The sequence below is a fragment of the Scardinius erythrophthalmus genome (genome assembly GCF_964197995.2).
Source record: "Scardinius erythrophthalmus genome assembly, chromosome: 15".
NCBI classification, from domain to species: Eukaryota; Metazoa; Chordata; class Actinopteri; order Cypriniformes; family Leuciscidae; genus Scardinius; species Scardinius erythrophthalmus.
The window spans coordinates 18684285-18707478 of NC_138235.1; the positions used below are offsets into that span (position 1 = coordinate 18684285).

General features: G+C 37.7%; 1 protein-coding gene across 8 annotated transcripts in view; it reads right to left on the bottom strand.

Annotated features, from left to right (window-relative positions):
* Nucleotides 1–23194, bottom strand: part of tns2a (tensin 2a) — a 59245-nt gene that overhangs the window by 17065 nt on the left and 18986 nt on the right. For 6 of the 8 annotated variants that reach the window (XM_081387598.1, XM_081387600.1, XM_081387597.1 and 3 more), the window contains exons 2-9: nt 21035–21140; nt 19878–19915; nt 4330–4368; nt 3069–3107; nt 2496–2545; nt 754–937; nt 608–658; nt 369–491 (exon numbers count right to left, since the gene is read on the bottom strand). In XM_081387598.1, coding sequence (XP_081243724.1) covers nt 369–491; nt 608–658; nt 754–937; nt 2496–2545; nt 3069–3107; nt 4330–4368; nt 19878–19915; nt 21035–21140 — 630 coding nt within the window. Of the gene's footprint in view, nt 1–368; nt 492–607; nt 659–753; nt 938–2495; nt 2546–3068; nt 3108–4329; nt 4369–19877; nt 19916–21034; nt 21141–21317; nt 23105–23194 lie in introns of those variants that run through there. The other 2 variants (XM_081387602.1, XM_081387604.1) reach the window with 2 other exon arrangements.

The following is a 23194-nucleotide window of genomic DNA, read 5'->3' on the forward strand; positions in this document are numbered from 1 at the left end:
ATCAATACAACTGCTACAGATAGGATTAACACTTACAATCTGTTCCAAATAAAGAAGGCAAACAGAGAATCAGGTTTTGAACTCTCTTGTACAGTTGGGTATAAAAGTATGAGACCACTATTGAAAAGCCAAACAATTTGAATTAATTTTAAAAATTCAACATGAATTTCCAAAATTTGACATGCTTCCTCATCTCACACAAACTAAAAGCTTGTCAAACCAGACATCCTCTGAGGTCTGGCTTCATGTTATCATCTGTGGCGACTCTCTGCTGGGTGGTCCTTAAGGGTCATGTCAACACCCTTTAGTATTCTCTCAGTGTCTGTGACCCTGACATGAACTGTCCAATGACTACTATGACCTCTGACCTTACAGTGCAGAACGACCACATGATGGGGGTCGGAGTTCAGCCAGTTCTCCATTGCTTTGCACATGGCACAGATCTTATCCAGTGGAGGAGCGTGCATATCTGGCCAGCCGAAGTCATGAACCTGAGGGAGAGAGAGAGAGGCTTTTTAATCTTGGCTGGTGTAATCGCCTAATTGGGTCTTTAAAAATTCAACCGCAAAGCAACTAGTGATAGAAACACATAAAAGCTGAGCCTTACCTTCGGGTTTAAACGGGTGATGTCATGCCTTCGCTCAGACAGATTGAATAACTGTTGGATAAAAATGGACCGGAACAATGAAAAGGCCTTTAACACAAGCTTCCTTCAGATGCAGACATACAATAAATACACACTGAGTGGCGTACCAGAAACTTGTCCTGGTGTTTGGACTTGAGCATGGCTGCCACCTCCCTGAGGTTGAGGCGGTACCGCTGTTCTTCCAGCAGAGGAGGGAAAAACACAGAGATGATCCTCTCCGTGATGTACGTGAGGTCGAAATCATAATGCCTCTCCATCACTCTGTCCATCACCCGATCCACACTGAAGCTCCTGAGAGAGAGAAGGGAAAACCTGATCACGCCAGCTTAAAGATCCCGTGAAATGACTTGAAAAGCTAATAGACATGAACTAAAAGCCACAAAACTTGTTGCTGGTCCAAGATGACCTACTAATACCTCTCGGATTGAGCAAGATGGTCTACCAAGTGTAAACCCTGTCTACCAGCTTTCAGCCCAAACAATTAACCATCTAGACTAGTTTGGACAACTAGAAACTAAAATTACCAGGGATTACAAGGGATGGCTGGAAACTTTTTAAGAAAAGAGGATGCATGATTATATGATATGATATGACATGATATATGATACGATATAATGTCTGTCTGTCTGTCTGTCTGTCTGTCTGTCTGTCTGTCTGTCAGTCCGTCCATCCATCCATCCATCCATCATCATCTATCTGTCCGTCCATCCATCCATCCATCCATCCATCCATCCATCATCTCTGTCCATCCATGCATCCATCCATCCATCCATCCATCATCTCTGTCCATCCATCCATCCATTCATCCATCCATCCATCCATCATCATCTATCTGTCCGTCCATCCATCCATCCATCCATCCATCCATCCATCCATCATCTCTGTCCATCCATCCATCCATTCATCCATCCATCATCATCTATCTGTCCGTCCATCCATCCATTCATCCATCATCTCTGTCCATCCATCCATCCATCCATCCATCCATCCATCATCTATCCATCCATCCATCCATCCATCCATCCATCATCTCTGTCCATCCATCCATCCATCCATCATCTCTGTCCATCCATCCATCCATCTATCCATCCATCCTCTCTGTCCATCCATCCATCCATCCATCCATCCATCCATCATCTATCCATCCATCCATCCATCCATCCATCATCCATCCATCCATCCATCCATCCATCCATCCATCATCTCTGTCCATCCATGGATCCATCCATCCATCATCTCTGTCCATCCATGCATCCATCCATCCATCCATCATCTCTGTCCATCCATCCATGCATCCATCCATCCATCATCTCTGTCCATCCATCCATCCATCCATCATCTCTGTCAATCCATCCATCCATCATCTCTGTCCATCCATGCATCCATCCATCCATCCATCATCTCTGTCCATCCATGCATCCATCCATCCATCCATCATCTCTGTCCGTCCATCCATCCATCCATCCATCCATCCATCCAAAACCACTGAAATCATCATCAAGAATGATGCGAAGTCCAGTAAATGTTATTTTATTGGATGACTGGAGTTTGTTCTGAGAGTTGGGTTTGATTGGACACAGCTGAGCTGTCTAACCACGCACCCTGACACACATTAGCTGTCTGCTCCTCACCACACTGCAGCCAAAAGAGATTTTTAACTTTTCACATCAGATCCGAAGGGAATAAAACCCTGCTGAGATGAGGTAACTTATCTGAGATAAGTAGAGATTAACAGAGGAAATAAAGTCTCAGAACTTAAGCATTCTCCACCGATCCTGCAGCGATCAATGAACTTCATGGTTTGAGATTTGATGCTTTAAAAGCTTTGATTCTTTACAGCCAAACATACCTCGGGAGAGTGTTTCTCTGTTTACTGTAGGTCAGAGACTTGGTCGAGCCCTGTAAAAAGGACAAAATTAGATTATATCCTTGTGTTTGGTAACAATAAATTCAATAAACTGTTCTGTCTAGGTGACTGTGTCAACTCTTGGTACAAAAGACTGTATTTTCTGTTTATTTAAACCATATTTCTCCTAAATATCTTTTCTACTTTTAAGGAGATCCATATGTGCGATATGTAAAATGGCAAATGCCACTAAGAACTGAAGCACTGTCTGAGGCCCAACAGCAAAAGAAAATGAAGAAGAGGATCACTTATTCTTGAGACAGTGGAGTCTAATGCAGACAATTAAATATTGACTCAATGGCTTCTGACGTCACAGCAAACAAACAAAAAAATACAAAAATACAAAATTATAAAATAAAATATATCGTGGTGACATTTTTGGTTATCATCTTGATTTAGCTCTTAAATGGTCAAAGGGGTTGACCAAAAAGCTTGTGAATCCCTGATCTATTCTAGAGGAAGAGCCATGTGTCAGTTGTGAGAGAGATAATGAAAAAATAATGAAAAAGTTCTTACCAGATGCTGAATGTGTCTAGAGGAGGACGTTCCCCTTCGCTGCAGCAGATGAGAACACAGATATATGAACAGGGGAACACCACAAAAATGTCCCATATCTTTCATTCATTACTTCCAGAAGCATATTGCAATATTTATGTATTATCTGAACCAGGAGTGCAACCGGTGACCCCTCAAAAAAGTACAGGACACCCTTGATTACATCAACATACTTAACTAAATGAAAAGAATCAAACAGACTAGCAACCTAAATATTTACACATTAAAGCAACACTAAGGAACTTTGCCTCTGCGGTCGCCCTACAGGTTGGAAGCGGAATTGTCCATTACCGCTGTCGTAAATAATTTCGCCGCCCGCAGCCGACTGTCACACGCACACTGTTTATCCAGCACCGGCTTTGGAATGAACGATGTCCACAGACAAGGTAGAGTATGTTCATGTACATTTAATTTCATGAAAGTATGATGTATTGCGACATCAGAAACGAAGAAAAACTAAATAATGACTATTGTAACGCTTGACGTAAAGCTAGTCAAATTTGTAGTTTTCTTATGTCTCATTCGAACTACAGAAACGCGACCCGGTTTGGCAAACTTGTATAGTGTGGTTATAGCAGATATAGGGGCGCAAAGCGAATCCAGAAGTGCCTTTCACCCTGTCACGACTTGATGAACCACTGATACGATTTTGGAAACATTATTTTAAGGTAAAAAATGTTCCTTAGTGTTGCTTTAATGAAAGTTAAAGTTACCCTGAGTTTTAGGACATCAATCACAAAAATATGGTCTCAGCATTTCTAAACAGTAGTCTTGGCCATCATAGGCAACATGTTAGAAAATGCTGCTCTAGGTAGGCAGCTCAAAAGGTTTTGAGACACCACCAAAGTCATAAGACACTTTAATTCAGCTAATTCATGATTAGCACATTAATACACTACAATTCAATGTTGGGGTCAGTAAGATGCTTGTTAAAGAAATTCATACTTTTATTCAGCAATTCACAATATTTCATATTGTGATAATAATGCACAATATTACTGTTTTACATGCTTTTAAAACAGGAAAGGATAACAGAAAAGTCATTTTTGACAAGTGACCAAATGACAGTGTGAATGAAAAAGGAATAAATGAACGAGTAAATGAACAAGGAAGTAAATAATGAGTGAGCCAGCGAGTGGTATAAATGGAAGAAAAAAGAACAAAGATGATAAATGATGAGATAAAAGGAAGAAAACAAAGAAAAACAGAAAGAAAGTCTTACCAGTTCGGAGGGCTGCGCAGGGATGCAGGCTGTGTTGATCTGAAACAGAGAAAAGGAACATGACTCAAACCCAAATTCTGCATCGCCTCCACCGTCCAACACGGATACATTCACTCATAACCCCGTCGTCTTTCCCCTCTCCATCCGTTTGTCCTGAGACGAGGGGAAGGGAGTGGTGAAGAGGGATCGGTTGAGATGGGAAGAAGGAAATGCTTCCCCAAAGCAACAGATAAGCAAACTATCTGCTGATAACACTGAGACTGGAGAAAAAGTGAGATGCAAGGGATTGTGGGTGATGGGCAGTAACCAAACACAGTACGCACATTCCTCTCGGATGATCTCGTACAAAATAACAGGACACAACAACATAAATTGTGGCACAGTATGTACATGACAAGTCTCTTACACACCCAAACATAGACACACACCATGTTTACATGTCTACATGTTTTGCCTTGTGGGGTAAAGGGGGCGGAGGCATCATTAGTGTGGCAGGCGGGAAAACGTGTGTGTGTGTGTGTGTGTGTGTGTGTGTGCTGACATTCACGCTTATGTAACACGAAGCGCTCCCCCTCCCCGCACATCCGATTCCCTGCCCAATCCTGCCCTGTTTGTTTGGCCACAGGAAAAGGGCTGAGGCATGGAGAAGTCACTCTGAAGTGCACAGACACTACACTAGGCCTTGACCTACGACTATATGTGTGTGTGTGAGTCTAGGGAGTGAGTTAGAGAGTTATTAAAAGATTGTATGTTTTTGTTCAACAAGACAATGAAACATAACTTATGAGGCACTGGAGGACTTGTTCGTTTGGGTGTTTGTGTCTCCGAAAATACATGCAGGAGATGCGTCTGTGTTTCCTTAAAACCAGATGAAATCAAAATGGGAGTTTTGTGGCTTCTAGCATGTCAGTTTGGACTGGAGTCATACATGTGCTAGCATAGCCCAAAAGTTAGCAGATTTAAAATTGACCAAAATTGGACCAAAAATCCTGATGACTCATCCTGGACTCGTGGGCGTGTCCTTAATTTGATCCAATCAAACACTCTCTTGTATAGATGTACAGAGCGAGTGATTAGTAGTGTGATGCTCTCTACTACACATATTTACAGCTTGTCGTTTTTCATTTTGAATTGAACACCTGGATTACAAACTATTTTTGGCAAAATATGCAGCGTACAATAATACACAATCAGTGTACGTGACACTATCCTATACAGTGCAATGAAAGTACTGTAACTTAACCTTCTATTTCCAGTTTGATGAATAGATCAAGATTTTCTGCTTCTTAGATTACAGTATTACTCGATCAGACTGCCAAAATATAATTTTACACAAAATTTGGTTAAAAATTATTTTTTATTTCAGGATGATAACCAGACATCACTGAACTACACAAGCAACATGATGAGGTCATGTGATAAATACACAACTGTTCAAAAGTTTAGGGTCTGTACAATTTTTCAAACGTTTTTTGCTCAATAAGACATTTATTTGATCAAAAATACAGTAAAAACAGGAACATTGTGACATATTATTATAATTTAGAAGAACTTTAAAAAGCTGAATTTTCCAGCTTCCAGTCTTCACATGATCCTTCAGAAATCATTCTAATATCAATGTTGAAAACAGTTGTGCTGCTTAATATTTTTATGAAAACCATGATACATTTAGTAACACTGTAAACTGTTTTACTGTTCTATTTCCAGTTTGATGAATGAATCTGATTTATCAGCAGAGATTTTTAACATTTCTTTCTCGACTCATTATTTGATCCGAGATCTCCAGTGTAATTCTGTGCAGTGCAACTATTATGCCAATAGCCAGTGTTTGTTCTCATCAGTGTTTTTGTGTGTTGCTAGGTGGGATCCCATTATGATATCAATTTTCCTCTTTTCTTGGCTAAAAAAGCTGCCGTCACATTTGAAGAAAGTCAACGATTATGTCTCAAAACGCAGTGCGGACAGAATTCAAGGATAATATTTCACTCCGGTGGAAAAAGACATCTTCCCCACGGTATGCAAAGACAAGAAATGTCTCTGCGTCTCTCCCCACACACAGAGAACTGCACAACCTGCCTGTAATGCTGTGAGGGAAGAGAAGTGTTAGGTGAAACACAGTGTGACTATTTTTACCAGGTGTAAAAGATATCACTGCGACTGTGTTAAAGACATCAGCAATTACTGACCCTCACACTCTCTTAAAGCCTGTCGCTAAGAGCAGATGTTTCTTCTTCAAAGCCCCTATAGCTTTTTCATTTTCCTTTTAATTCCCTGGGAACATTTTCCCGCTTCCTCTGGTAACTTCCCCCTGCTTCCATCCATCTATTCCTTTTTTTCCTCTGCGTGTCAGTCATTCCATAAACATTTCCTCATCCATCCTGTTCATGTTTTCATACACTACTCGTTCACCCTTTCTCTGTAACTGTATTTGGGTCTTCCTTTACAAAAAGGTAATTCACCTAAATACACTACCTATTACAATTCACCTATTTTTTTTAAAGGGGTCCTATTATGTCCTTTTACAAAGTCTTGATTTTGTTTTTGGGGAGTACTAGAATATGCTTTTATGCTTGATTGCACATAAACACATTATTTTTCACATATTTTATATTATTACAGCTCCTCTCTCCCCAGTCTGTCTCAAATGTGTCGTTTATTTCCCGTTTCGATGAAACCCCTCCTTCCAAAATACGAAATGTGCTGTGATTGGTTAGCTGGCACAGTGTTTTATGATTGGCAGCGCATGTTCGGGAAATGTCCCGTCCCTTACCATAACTATGAGTTTCATTGGCTCAGGTGTAAATATTAAGGATGGCGTCAATTTTAAACCAATTCATGCTCGATTCAGACTTAAAGGAGAACTCCGGTCAATTTTAACATTGAGCTAATTTTTTTATACATTTGGAGTGCTGTCAATACAGACAACAACGACAAAAATCGGTGTTGCCTACACCGTGTTATCCTCTTTTTAAAATTTGCACCCTGTTGACTTCAATGGGGCAATTACTAAACCTGCTTTTAGCCTCTTAACATCCTTGATGTGTCATTACAAGTGCACAGCTAATGTGAGTGATTCCTTCAGAGTGAACACGGGTGAATCTGACTGCAGTAGATGTGAAAGATATGAATAAAAATGATGTTATTTCAGCCAGCGCACATACCTGTATTTTCTTCCTGTTTTCGGTCGAAGTCCACAGTAATCGATTGTCGAGTTCACGCGCGTGATCATAGGTAACTAAACCTATGCGTGTGAACTCGACAATCGATTACTATGGACTTCGACCGAAAACAGGATGTAAATACAGGTATGTGCGCTGGCTGAAATAACATCATTTTTATATCTTTCACATCTACTGCAGTCAGATTCACTCGTGTTCACTCAGAAGGAATCACTCACATGGCTGTGCACTTGTAATGACACATCAAGGATGTTAAGAGGCTAAAAGCAGGTTTAAAACTTGCCCCATTGAAGTCAACAGGGTGCACATTTTAACCCTTAATCGCTGTTTGGGGTCATTATGACCCCACTGGACTTTTCTTTCATTTTTTAAAAATGTTACCTTCATATCAGAGGCATGAAACTCTGGGACTTTTCCTAAATAACCTATCTAAACATGCACAAAAAAACTGGGCTTGATTTGGTTGTTCTAAAGGTGTGTAAAAAAAAATTTACCGTTTAAGCTGTTTGGGGTCAAAATGACCCCACATTGAAAATGAATGGGAAAATGAAAAAAATGACTTTTTTTTATTTTGTTTGTCAAAAAAATAAAATTAAATCCATTATAAATCTGAAAATTTATACATATAAACCAAGGTCTGGTCCTAGAGCATAAATAAAAAGTAGAACGAACTTTCTATCTCATACACACACACACACAGACACACACAAACACATAAACAAACACACAAATGTATGTGTTTGCAACAGAGAGCATTTTTACAGAAATTGGTAAATAAAATAAACAAAACTGGCATAAATCTAAAAAAATTTACATTTAAATCAAGGTCTGGTCCTAGCGCATAAACCCAAAGTGGAACGAACTTTCTATCTCATACACACACACACACAAACACACACAAACACACACAAACACACATGTATGTCACTGCAACAGAGAGCATTTTTATAGAAATTGGCAAATAAAATAAATAAAACTGGCATAAATCTAAAAAAAAAATTACATTTAAATCAAGGTCTGGTCCTAGAGCATAAACCCAAAGTGGAACAAACTTTCTATCTCATACACACACACACACACACACACACAAACACACACAAACACACACGTGTATGTCCCTGCAACAGAGTGCATTTTTATAGAAATTGGCAAATAAAATAAACAAAACTGGCATAAATCTAAAAAAAAATTACATTTAAATCAAGGTCTGGTCCTAGAGCATAAACCCAAAGTGGAACGAACTTTCTATCTCATACACACACACACACACAAACACACACATCTATGTCACTGCAACAGAGAGCATTTTTATAGAAATTGGCAAATAAAATCAACTAAACTGGCATAAATCTGAAAAATGTCACATATGCAACATGGAACAAGCTTGTTCACACACACACACACACACACACACACACACACACACACACACACACACACACACACACACACACACACCACAGTCATGTCATAGTGGTGACTTGTAATGGTTCTGCAAATGTATGTATAATAATTTGCAAAAGCAGATAATTCAAAATATATCAGAAAACAACAACAAATTCTAACTCTGACAAAAATACAGATTTTTTTATGTATTTCAAAATGTTTAAATAAATATTCACAAAATATATATATCAAAGTTGTGAGGAGAAGTTGAAGCATCACAAACAATAAAGTGAAAATGAATGAGTCTCTATGGCCCTCTATTGGATATATGTGGTCATTGCACTTTCTTTCTTTAATTATAATTTCTAAAATTTTTCCACAAACTAGCAGATGTCAGTATTCTATCTCTAACACATAGAGCAATGTCCAAAAACTATTTAGATTTAATTAAGATCATCATTTAAGTGATTTTTTCTTTAAAAAATCATTTTTCATGAGCCAATTTATGGCCTAGTTATGTAATTGTGCAGTAAATAGGTAAAAAACTTCAAAATTTCCACAAAAACACAGCATAAATGTATAGTTGAGAAGTAAATAAAAAAAATGATATATAGTTTTCCATATAAAAAATGTATATTTCCTTATGCAATTGCTCTTTAAAAGTTTGGGGTCAAAATGACCCCAAACAGCTTAAATGTTGTCCTTTTTTAACAGCGATTAAGGGTTAAAAACAGGATAACACGGTGTAGGCAACACCGATTTTTGTCGTTGTTCTCTGTATTGACAGCACTCCAAATTTACTAAAAAATGAGCTCAAATGTTAAAATTGACCGGAGTTCTCCTTTAAGAATGTTAACAACATTGACTTTGCAATCATGGATTTCACAGGACGTTTCAGAGTGGAATGTTTTTTTTTGTAATTTCCTTATACATTTTAGATACGATGTAATCCTCCATTTAATCGTGACACTTGTCGGAAAACGATGTTAATACAAACAGTAATCGATCACAAAACCGTGGTTAATTTTCCTAACGGGCAGCGAACAGACTTACAAAAGCTACAGTAAACACTATATCAACACTAATGTTGGCTAGCAGGCGAGCAGAGGCAAACAGCTCTGACCTTTGTTTACATCGTAGCAACAACATACAACTTATAATTGAATCTGTTAATAGAAAACGCAACTACAAATAATAAGACACTTTGTGATCCACAAATTGTCCCGATAAAGTTGGAACTGCTCCATTTCAGGAGAAGCTTTTGTGCATAGCCTGCATTGTACTCTCTGGAAGCTGTTCTCCGTAAAATGTGCAGCACACAAAACTGCCAATGGGTGGTTGCCAGGGCGTTGCTATGCTGTCACTACTAAGGTGTTCTAAATGTTTTTTTTTATCATGTTACTACTGTAAGTGTAGTGGTTAGGATTTTCTTGATGATTACTTACAGACCTCATCAAAAAAGCTCAAGGATAGATATATGTGTGTCTTTGGGATTTTTTCAGCTGTTTCAGTGTCCAACAACAAAAAAAATTAAGTCTATCTGCTGAGAGAAGTAATATCACATCTCTCCAAAATGAGAATTTAGGCATCACTCATGTCCTTAGCACAAATAGTGCTGGACGAGCTACACGCCAAAGGATTAGGGGTTTGTTCAGATCCCCAAGTATGAGATATAACCACTAATAAGTGCAGCAACTATGCTATTTTGGTGGTCACCATGGTAAATTTTTGTTGCCGCACAAGCCTGATCGTTCCTTTTGAATCCAAAATACTTCTCTCTTTCCTCTCGCTAATCTTTTTCCTCCTCTCCTCGCCAGCACTCTTTTGTTTCTTCCTGTATGTAACCTTCTTTCTCTCCCTCCATCGCTCGCTCTGACTTTCTTTCTCCTTATCCAATCCACACTTTCCGCTTTTCATTTTTCCCTCATTTAACAAAATGCCAATCCACTCCACCTCCCTCAGACCGGCCGGCCTGCAGCCAGAACAAACTCAGAATTCCATCTGCAAGACCAAATCTTACGCACGACTCCTGCAGCAGCCTTTCATCCCTCTATTCCTCTATTTATCCATTATCCTTTCTTCCCCTCCCTCCATATGTCTGTGCAGTAACAGCAGACCCCTGTTCTGTGCCTCTGTGTTCTGCGGAGAGCCCAGAGGAACATGTTCCCACGTGCAATGGGACGTTAAGGGTGAGGGGCGGTGCCAAGCGTAATACCACAGCAGCAGTAAGGAGGCTTTTTTATACGACAGGGACGTGTTTTGACTGTAAGGTGGCTCCACCAAATCAAAGCTCCAAACGAAACATAGCTCATAAATGATTTAATATGCTCGGAATAAGACTCAATGTTTACGGTTAAACGGCAACTTTACACAGCCTACAGCATGTTTAAAGAATCGGTTGATATTAGCGATTCTTTCATTTATCAGTATTGGTCAATATTAGAAAATTGAATTGTGTTGCTCATTTATCCTATTTTTTTATTGAGATTATCTTTGCCATCATCTAACTCTTACTTAAAGTTAATCTTACTAATGTAACATTCAGATTGATTTTGGTTTCGTTTTCATGAGCTGTGTTTGAAAGCGTCCTCTGTACCCTCATTTACTATTTTCTATAGTTGACTTGAAGGAGTGAATGAAAACGAGTGAGTGAATTCAGACACTGAGTGTGTGGGAAGGGCTGCCGCTTTCGCAAAGCTTGTGTTTGCTGTTTAATAATCATTTGAAATGTATCAAACTGGCAGCTCCAGTAGTGATGAAAAGATTTATCTTGAACTCTGTCATGTAAACTATCATGTATAAACCCCTAATTAAACAATTTAATAATCACTTAAAAAGGAGTTTATATGATATTACTCTGTACCCACATTGGACCAGCGGTTTGGAAAACGGATGGATGGATGATTGAGCTGTGGTCACCATCTTCTGGCAAGACGCGGGAATTCATTCGGCGTGCGACTCTCACAGTGCATTTTGGGTATTCTCTAGCCATTGTGTGTACATCAGTTGTACACTCGTTATTGCTGTGCATTGTGGGATTGAATGAGTGCACTCGAGACCGTCCACTATGGTTTCGGACACCACTACAAATGGCTGTCCCCTCAAATAGTGCCCTATTTGAGTGCGATTTCAGACACGGCCACTTCTAGTTTGTAGTTTTCATGTGTTTCCTTTTTGTTTCTATGTTTTCTAGAATTTTGTCATTTGTTGTCATAGGAACTCATTGCTTGATTGATTTCATTCACCTGTTCCGTGTTTAGTCCTTTAGTTACTCTGTGTATTTATAGCCTTTAGTTTGAGCCATTCTTGGTCCGTTTTCATTTATTTTTAGTTGGTTGATATTCTCCTGCGTCCCAGTATTCTCCCGTGCTCCTACCTGTTTTTTGTTTTGGGTTTATTGTTTAATAAAGTGACTGCTGCATATATATCCTGCCTCAACTACTCTTCCTTTCTGCAACTATGACTGATAAAACACTAATAATTTAATAACACTGTTAAATGTAATGTAACAGATCTCAAAATAAATATCCATTTTTCATAATATACATTATAATGTTGTAATTCCTAAATAAACTTATATGATTTAAAACAACTGTTTTATTTGTACATTTATTTAGACCAAAAATAGAAATTTTGACTTTATACAGTATCAGCACGTTCTGTTTATGAACTGTATGTACACTACCATTCAACAGTATCAAGGTTTCCACAAAAATATGAAGCAGCACAACTGTTTTCAACATTGATAATAATCAGAAATGTTTCTTGAGCATCAAATCGGCATATTAGAATGATTTCTGAAGGATCATGTGACACTGAAGACTGGAGTAATGATGCTGAAAATTCAGCTTTGATCACAGGAATAAATTACATTTTAAAATATATTACAATAGAAAACAGTTATCTTAAAGTTTACTGCATTTGTTATTTAAAAAATGTAGCCTTGGTGAGCTTAAAAAAAAAAAGCAGTTTTACCCAATGAGATTAACAGGATTTTATATTTTTTATCAGAGGTTGTGAGTGCTTTGCTTAGGCTCAGCATCTAGGAAGTTCCTGGACTGATTTGATACGGTCATCCCAGTAGCAGCTGCTCCATCCGCTCCACACTCGTTTCCTCTTCGTAGAGGTGTGAGGCTTTTTAAAGAGTTCCTCGGAGGCAGAGAGGAAATGTCCCTTGTTGCTGTGTGTACACGTGTGTTGGGGTCTGGAGATGCATGTAGAGATAAAAACGTGGACAGAGAGAGGAGGTGGTAACAAGGAGTCATGCTGTAAGCAGTGCAGGTATACAAGAAGGGTGGAGATGAATATGAGAGCAGAGGAAATGGAGAAAGGAGGGGGAGAGATGGAGGGATGCGTGGGAGGAGAGTGAGGGTGGACGGTGGGCTTGGGTGTAAACAGTGTAATTATTGTGATTAGTCTGAGCTGAATGCAGAGATTTCAGGAGAAATCGATACTAACGTCACACACGTTCTTCACTGATGACTAACAGAAACAGCCTTCAGTACTGAGTGTACATCTCAGGAAACATGTCAAGAACATGTCATGGTCATTTTCAAGAAAAATCTATCAATTATATTTTGCTTAAAGAAAAGCCTGTTTTAGGACCATCAAGGTTTCATTGTGTCCTTTTCATGAAAATCAAGAACCATTCCCATTACTGTAATGCAAACAAATGTGAAATAAAAATGATATATTAGTTTAAATCATATGCTTCATTATGAATATGATTATGAATATTGTACAAACTTCAGTTTATGCTGACTGATTAAAATTGTATATTAATGTAAAAAAAAAACAGTTTACAATAATGAGAATCTAATGAGAATCAATGTCTTGACAAAAATAATATAAAAAAACAAAACAAATAATAATAATCTATAACAACAATAATAAATATTGCTGTTGTTATTTCAAATAATATATATCTGGAAAATAAATAATACTAAAAATAATAATTAGTTTTATAACAATAATGGTAATCTATATAATAATAATAATAATAATAATAATAATAGTAATTATTATTGAAAATAAAATATCTGGGAAATATGATTATTATTTTTAATATTATTTAGATAATACATATGTAATTTATAACAATAACAGGGTCATACAACAATAATATTGTTATTATTGAAAATTTCAAATAAACGTGTAGAAAATAAATAAATTATTATTAGTATTCATTTATAACAATAACATTATTATTATTATTATTATTGAAAATAAACGTGGTAAAAAACAATTATTATTATTATTAATTTGTAACAATAACATCATCATTTATATATTACTTTTATTATTATTAAAATATAATAATAATTATTATTATTATTAATTATTGTATTGTAATTATCACAATAATAATAATACTTAAATAAACCTTAATAACTTAAATTGCTAAAAAGGTCATAATATACAAGTATATTTTAACCAAACCAGAAAATTAGCTATTAGGATATATGTGTGCATATCCCCTGACAGCACAGTCTAATGCATCTCTCCTTATTTCACTGTGATTGTGTGTGCGTTAACATGTTCTCAAGCCTTGAGCAGCTGTGAGCGTGTTAACACACAGTCAGCTTCAAGCAGATCCCACGAGATAGTCTGGGAATACACAGAGGTCTGCTTTCACACACAATATGATTACATCTTTTTATTTGGATTGATTCCCTACATGGAGATCGGCCTACTCTCCAAACTCCAGCAGACACAATGCATACATGAACCAGTCTGAGCTGTAATCATCTCCTAATGAACATCTTCTTCTTTCTCCTTTAGTCTCTCTAATAGGAGTTTCAATATTAGCTCACCCCTTCTATTGTCTTATTGCCAAACTAAACAGGAATCACAAATCTCCAGAGTGAAGCAGCCTATCAAAAAGGTAAGATATGAAGTAAATACATCCCAAGTAAATACATTCCTTCCAAATATAAACAAAACTAAACAATTAACAGAATACAATCAGCAGATACGAGCAATGGAAAAATCCCACCTCTGCTAGCATGGCCAGTTGTTATGATTGTTTATACAATCCTTCATGGATGCAATAAAAACAAAGACGTGGACATGTAGAATGTACAAAAACAAAATTAGGAACTTTTAGAACCGCATAAACACTTTAATGAAGGCCTGAAGCATCAATGCAATATTGTGACAAAAAATAAAACAGACTGAAATGGCACAGGATTAAAATAAATGTGTTTAACTCACACTGTGCACAATGTCAGCTTGATGTTTGCTTAATGAATCATCAGCTTGATCTTTTCATATAGCATCTGCCAACACATCAGCTGTAGCTTCAGACCAGCCTTTGTTTTGCTATTGGAATCACGTTCCAGTTCTTTAAAATTACTGTTATAAGTCAAACGCATGAGTCTCGCAACTGGAGGACAGAAACAGCCCCATGTTTTGAGATGTCTACAGCTTAAATGGCATGACACCACGTCCTAGACTGCATCAACAGTTGATACTATCATGGTTTTATACCCTGTTAGTTCTGTTAGTGTAGGTTTTTGGCATACATCTCTCCTCGTTACCCAACATTAGGAGTCGGATGTAATCCAGACCTCTGAGTCAGAGCGCCAACCTCTAAATGATGCAAAACGAAACTAGCACTGCTTAGACAAAGCTGAGACACACACAGTTAGAATCATATATACTGTACACACACTGGCCTGGGGGAAGCTTGGGAAACACATGGCATTGATGAGCTTATAAAGAGGGGTGATGAAATGAGAGATTTACTGGAAGAGCCCACCCATTCACTTCCCTCATTTATATCAGTTCATATCCCACTTCTCCAGTACCATGACCAACACAATAGGAAATAGGATCCTCTTTTCTTGAAAAATGGCAGGAATGATGCTTCCTCCATCTGACGGGCTACTCTACCATCTATTTCTCTTTTTTTCCCCTCTCCGGCCCCCCTAAATATTTTTTTCCCCTCCTTCTACAACTCTTTTTCTCCATGGGCAGTTTTTTCCACTCTGGCACATAGTCTAGTCAAGTCACCTTTATTTATATAGCGCTTTTTACAATACAGATTGTATCAAAGCAGCTTCACATGAAAATAATACAACAAAGTCTAGAAGTTTCTAGAAGAAAATTGCGAGGGATTTGGAGCGCTCAACATACACAGCAACTTCACTTGCCAAGCAAGTGTCTCGCAATTGTCTTAAAAGAGTTTGTTGTTAGCATGTAGCTAAGTTCAAGGGGTGACACTATAGTAGCCATTGCACACACAAATACTGGGTGAAATACTCGAATTTAAACATTTATTTAATAACCTAATTTATAATAATTTAACATGTAATCTTTTATTTATAGCATTTTAATAATTGATTTTTCACATCTTATCCACCTTTTTAGATTATTTGGATAAGTTTGTTGAAATGCATTATGGGATTGCCTTCTTGGATGGATTCATATGATGGTGAAGAATTAAAATTTGGCTAAAGCAAGATATAAAGACGCCTACCATAAAATGCTGCCCCTTGACCCCTTGTGTGCTTAACTGTATTGAATATGCAAATCTTTAAAGTATTTTTTTTTTTTTACACTTGCAGATAATATGTTAATTAAAAAAAACGGCATATAAGTTTACTTTAAAGTACATTTGAAATCATTGCTGTAATAACTTTTGTCATGCTTTAAAGAAGTGCACTTATATTGATGTGTTTTAACTGTAGTGTATTTAATAATATATTTTAAATGTACTAAATTGGAACTGTGTCATTACAAATATATTTAAATACATGACACACAATTAAATGTACATTTTAGATTACCATAAATGCTTGTCAGTACATTAGGACACTTTAACTGCAGTTCAAAGACAATAGAAGTAATTATGAAATTACATATAAAGATGTACTTAAGTCCTACTTAAAGGGACAGTTCACCCAAAAATGTAAATTCTGCCACCATTTACACACTCTAAAGTTGTTTCAACCCTGTATGAGTTTCTTTCTTCTGCTGAACACAAAATAAGTTATTTTGAAGAATGTTTATAACAAAACAGTTGATGGGCCCCATTGACTTCCATAGTTTTTTTTTTTTTTTTTTTTTCTACTATGGAAGTCAATGGGGCCCATCAACTGTTTGGTAAGTAAATGATGAACTCGGGTGAGTAAATGAAGACAGAATTTTCATTTTTGGGTGAACTATCACTTTAAGTGGGTCAAAAAGCACTTTTCCATTTCAGAACACATTATATGCAGTTCGCTCTTCAGTTTATTCTTTTATAGTAGCCTTATAGTACTCATAAAAGTACCTTTTCACAAAGGTAGACAGCACACTAGGTCTTTTTTACATGTGCTAGGCTTCAACAGATTTACTCAACAGATAATCTCAACTTTACAGCCTGAAACTTTATAACATCCTCCACAGGCGTGATCTGAAGATGACAATGTCAACATTCGGTCAATTAAGCAAATTGAGCTGAGTCAATTTGACTTCGTAACAGCTATACGCTTGATCTTCAATGCTAAAAACAAGTTGAATATGAGTCAATCGCTTGTTGGTGGGCTGGAGGTTATTTCCTGTGGTTTAAAGGTTGTAGACGAGGGTGTATCACACCAGACAGTCACACAAACAAAGAGAGCAGAGTACTGACAATAATTCACTTTCATCTCTGTTTTCAGGAAATGCATTTCGGGAAAACAGAACCGGGGTTTTCCATGTAAGTGGGTAAAAGAAAAAACATTAACAGACCACCGAGGTCTGAGACTTTTGGTCACCGTCACTGTAGGCTACGCTAGCGGTGGTTAAAATATGTTTACAGCTTACAGACCAGACACAGCCAGCTCATCTCTACTGTACGACTCAAGTGAACAATTCATCAAAACAATGACGGATATAAATAGAAATAGTCTTAAATCAAAAGAGCAAAGAGTCAGTCCTGATAAACACCTTCGGCTGCCAGCTGTTGTCCTGGAGAAGGCTGGGATGTTTATATTGGTTTGGGATTTTAAACAATGGCCCCACTTAAAAAAAATCACTTAAATAGACTATTTAAATGCTATTTAGAAACTGAAGTGTCATGTCAACTTCTTAAACTTATCGTCTTTGGTGTGAAAGGTCCTTTAAGCATCATAAATATGCTCAAGAATGTAAATTTCCACTAAAGTGCTGTTAGAAGATGCTTGAGTCACGACAGAAGTTGAGGAAACATAAATGAGAAGAATCAATAATCGAGTTGGTTGGTGGACGATCACCTTGACCAATTCCTATATGATACTCAAGCAACAAACTACTTTATTGAGAAACTGCCATTAACAGGTAAAACATGGCCAGAGATCACATCTCAAACTGTCGTCACATTGTACTTCATAAGGAACTATATAAGGACTTCTACGACTCAAGCGATCGGAGTTTAATAACTCCCCAATGTCTTCTGTTAACTAGCCATTTGTGTCTGAGAGTGCTTCCTCTATAAAGTGTTTGGCTCCTTTCCCTTTCTCTATGGTCCACATATCTGTATTTCAAAAGAGCGTTTTACATATGGACGTTCCCATTCAACTAAAAGATGAAGCCATCTAAGTGTGCAGCTCCAAATCTGTGTAAAATCCCATAAGGCCAGTGCTATGTGGAGGTGAATAAAAAACCATTCACATCTAATAATGAGACAGAGCCGAGGGAGGGGACAAAAGCTTAAGAGAGGAACATGAAACAGCTGAATGGCATTTGAGTGGATTTTCTATATTAAAGAGCAGAGGAGAAAGGCTTACGTTGATTTCTGCTGTGCTGCATAAAACATCTGCAGGTTATACTCTGAAATGAAGTACTGTTTAGGGTCAAATACAGTGTGTAATCATTTAAAAAGTGAGATTTGAGGTTTGCGATGCAGGATTGCTCAGTGTTTTTTTTTTTTTTAGTCTACGCTGCCTCACGTTTTCACAATATGGAGCAAGAGTTAGTCGGACCCTCCCTGAACCCATGACTTGGACCACTGCCATGGTATCCTATAAGAGGGCTTAAGTGTACTTGAAATTTGTCTTTGTTCTGTCTTGCGAGGTGCTAAGAGAGGGGGGGCTGGTCAACGCTAGAGGGCCAATAAGATATTCAGTTTTCTTTCAAGTTGTGGTCTCTAGGGTGGACAGTCCCTACTAGGACAAAGATGATGACTATCACAGCCAACACTCAGGGCGCCGATTCGCCAAGACTGGTACATGAACTTGTCACTGAACAAGCAACCAGATGTCTAAAGAAGAGTGAGCATGCATGAATCAAGACACAGTCATCACTAGTATTTAGCTCAACCAAATCCACACAGGATACAAACTTAACACAAACCAGGATCATGCTATCTGTCACATCTGACACATACAAAAAGTATGTTTTGAAGAAATTCCACTTAATCATTGAAGCACATCCATTGCACATAATTGAACCTAGTAATTACAGACACTTACACCTGAAAATGATCCTAGTGAGCTCAACTCCCTGCATGACACAGCTGTAGACAAACTCTCTACGTCATAAAGAGCGTTTCAGTGGTTTGGCGATTTGCTGATTGAATAACCATGTGCCATGTTAAACCACTCACTGTTTCTCTGCACATTGACCAAACTTTTGCCAGTGCCAAGGAGTGACGAAAAAAGTTATATAAAACTGGGTATCACAGTGGTTACTCTATCCAAGGTCAGTAACTGTGAATAAAGCAAACAGCTTAACAGCGTGGTTTGGGAGTCTAGATCCCAGGGTGCTCCTCTGGAGCCGTGCCTGATATGGGTGTGCCAGCGCTGGCATCCATTGGCCTTATCAATGAGTCTTTCACTACGGCTGTGTGGTGCTGGGGTGCGGCTGCCAACACTGCCGCCCCAACACAGGGAGGCCTTCAGTGCGGGAAACACAGAGAGCGAGCCTTTAACTACATAAACTCCCAGTTTATACATTCAGGTTAATCTAAAGACTGAGTGAAAGAGACATTGATACATGAATACATTATGAACTGGTGAGAAATGGGAAAAATGTTCTTACCTTGGCTTCGCATTTCTTGTGAGTGGCTGTTTTGCAGACTGTGGGCGGTAAAGAGAGAGATGTGATGGTTAGGAAGGAATACTGACTAGGTTTGATATAGTTTCATTAGGCATCAGTGGCTTACAGAGAATCTTGGGGAACCCCCTAGACTAGTGAACTATTAGATTCATGGGAGTTTGAATCAGGGATGAATAGCTGAATAGTATCTAAAATCTTTCTTCTAATTTTTTTTCTTTTGATTATTAAAAATACCAATAAAAGTTTAGAAAGAAATATTGTTATCTTAGTATTACTTATATACTGTTACAGTATTTCTTAATATTTTTAAATAGCTTTTATTTATATATATTTACAGTTTTCATGTTAATTTTAGTTTTTTTAGTTTTATTTTATTTACTAAAAACAGTTATTTTTAATTAATAAAATTAAGTTTTAATAAAAAAATTATAATTTTAGAATTAGTTTTAGCTAACAACATCACTGGCATGGAAAGATTTTGACAAAAAAAAGTTTTAATTCAATTTTAAGTAACTTAAAATTAACTAAAACTGTAACATGATTTAGTGTGAAAAGTGCTGTAAAAAATAAACATTTCTCTTCTTAGTTTTATACTTTATTTAAAGATGATTAGTATTAAGAATAAACATTTTCAAGATAATATTTAATTTCATAAATTATTGAATCTCTAATATCAAATAACATGTTATCTTTATAATAACACACTTCTGCTCAGCATAAATTGTGAGACAGAAATACATCTTTTTATAAATAAAAATCCCACAGTGATTTCACCAAGTGCAATATGTTCCTTGTTAAACATCTTTGTTGATCCTGGAACAACAATCCAAACAACCAATCAGATTTGAGGGACAAGCAGAGGACAAGTTTACAGTTTATGTCAAGATTAGGTTTACAACCATGATTAAGTGCTTATACATCAGTGTTATTCTGATTTTAGGGATAAGTTATGGGTAGGGTAAGGTTTAGGAGTAGGGATAGGATAAAATTTTTCTGATAGGATTGTCATTCCAGGATCAACAACATATGTTGATCCAGGAACATGTGTTACTCTGCAAAATCACGGTGACCCATATGTGGGTGTCCTTGGCATCATAAAGTGTTAAAACCTCTTGCAATAATGTTCAGATGTCACTCACCTCGACAATAAGAGCCCGAACTCTCCACGCTCTGCCTGCACACCCCGCACTGGCGCTTCTTTTTGAAGGTCTTTTCTTTAAAGACGTGGGGCTCGCCCTTCCCCGCCTGAAAAACACAAACACAATTTTTTTTTAAAAAAAAGGCTGTTTTTTACTCTCAACTCAAGCTTCTCTCTCAGTCACCATCTGAAATCCTGTAATTTTGTCATTAGTTCACTATTTCTCCAAATAAATCTCTTGCTTTCTGCTCGGTCATCGCTACCGTCCAATTCCCCTCACTGACCTGTACTCTCTTGTGGATGTCAGGCCTCTGTCTCTCTTTCCTTGTACAGCAGCTCATCTTTCAATGCTAAGAACAAAGACAAAAACCCGACAAAACCTTTTATCTGAAAGTGACGCAACTGCGGTGAGAAACTTGATGAAAACGCTCTGAATCACTCTACGTAACAATCCTTATGTGTAGCGTCGGACTATAAAATGCCTCACGTCCAAGTGCCCTCCTCAAATGCCAATATGTTAACACTTCTGATTAGGACCAAGACAAACAGACAGCACAATCACATAATGCACCATGTTTGTACACTCGGTTTGGTTAGGTTTTAACTGTGTATGACGTCCCAGCAGAGGAACATAATGCAGCTTTGTGTTTGGTTGTGCACTTTTCCATTTGGCAGAGAGGTAGAGGAGTTTAGCACTCTTTTCCACTCTCTCTCTCTCTCTCTCTGGACCCTGTTTGGACAGCTGGCGAGAAATGCAGCATGTGCCCGATAGGTGCCATAGTCACTGCTTCAATGAGCTGGCACCATCACATACAGCCACTTGAGTCCTTCACTCTTCAGCCATTGTCTTGAAGTACAATGGCATCTCCAACTATCACCTGTGAATGCCCTCCTGCAGAACACATACTTAAAGGTGAAGTGTGCTGTTTTTTAAAGTTAAAATATGTTTTTTAAATCTAAGTTTAATGAGTAAAAACAATTAGAAGTAGTATTTATGATTTACGAATGAAATTTCCCTTTTGCATAATAAAATAGATGAAAAATGTGACCTCTAGCCAAGAAACCACATATAACATTCTAGCAATGAACTAGAAACCAACCAGAACACTTTACTACCCACATTAAAACCCTAGCAGCCACCCAGAACATCACAATAACCACATAGCAACACATCAGAACACCCCACTTTACACATAATGACCCCTAGCAATCACCTAGGAAATCATAACAAACAGATAGCAACACCCTAGCAACCACCCAGAACATCACAATAACCACATAGCAACACATCAGAACACCCCACTTTCCACATAATGACCCTAGCAATCACCTAGGAAATCATAACAAACAGATAGCAACACCCTAGCAGCCACCCAGAACATCACAATAACCACATAGCAACACATCAGAACACCCTACTTTCCACATAATGACCCTAGCAATCACCTAGGAAATCATAACAAACAGATAGCAACACCCTAGCAACCACCCAGAACATCACAATAACCACATAGAAACACATCAGAACACCCCACTTTCCACATAATGACCCCTAGCAATCACCTAGGAAATCATAACAAACAGATAGCAACACCCTAGCAACCACCCAGGGGTGCGTTTCCAATACAACAACGTAACTTGCTGCTTAACTACTATAGTATATGATACATCGTTGAAGAAATCAACTATCTAGTCACGAGTCACGACTGTTTCCCAAAACCATACTGTCGCAAATTGCCCATTCAACCACGTTGGTTAATGATGTCACTCAGGTAGTTAAGTAATAACTTCTAATGAATCTGTTTGAGATCGAATTAATGCTAGATGTTTTGCTGTAAATTACGGACATGGCATCTGAGGACTATTTCATTATTCTCAGTTGTTTTGCTTTATTTCTAGATTCAATCATAGGGTCCTACATACGTACTAGAGCACGTATGCACATGCTTTAAATCTCTTAACAAACTAAATGACGTAAATGACATTTGTATGTATTCAAAATAAAAGATACAGATTGTACTGAATGTGAGCTTGCTAATTTGGCTCAAGATAAGGATTTATTGAGTCCACATGTCATGCAAACAAGAAACTATGCTTCTAAACACAGGTTGAGAGCTGTTGTTCCAACCACACAACTTTACGATGCTGTTTGCGAATGTTC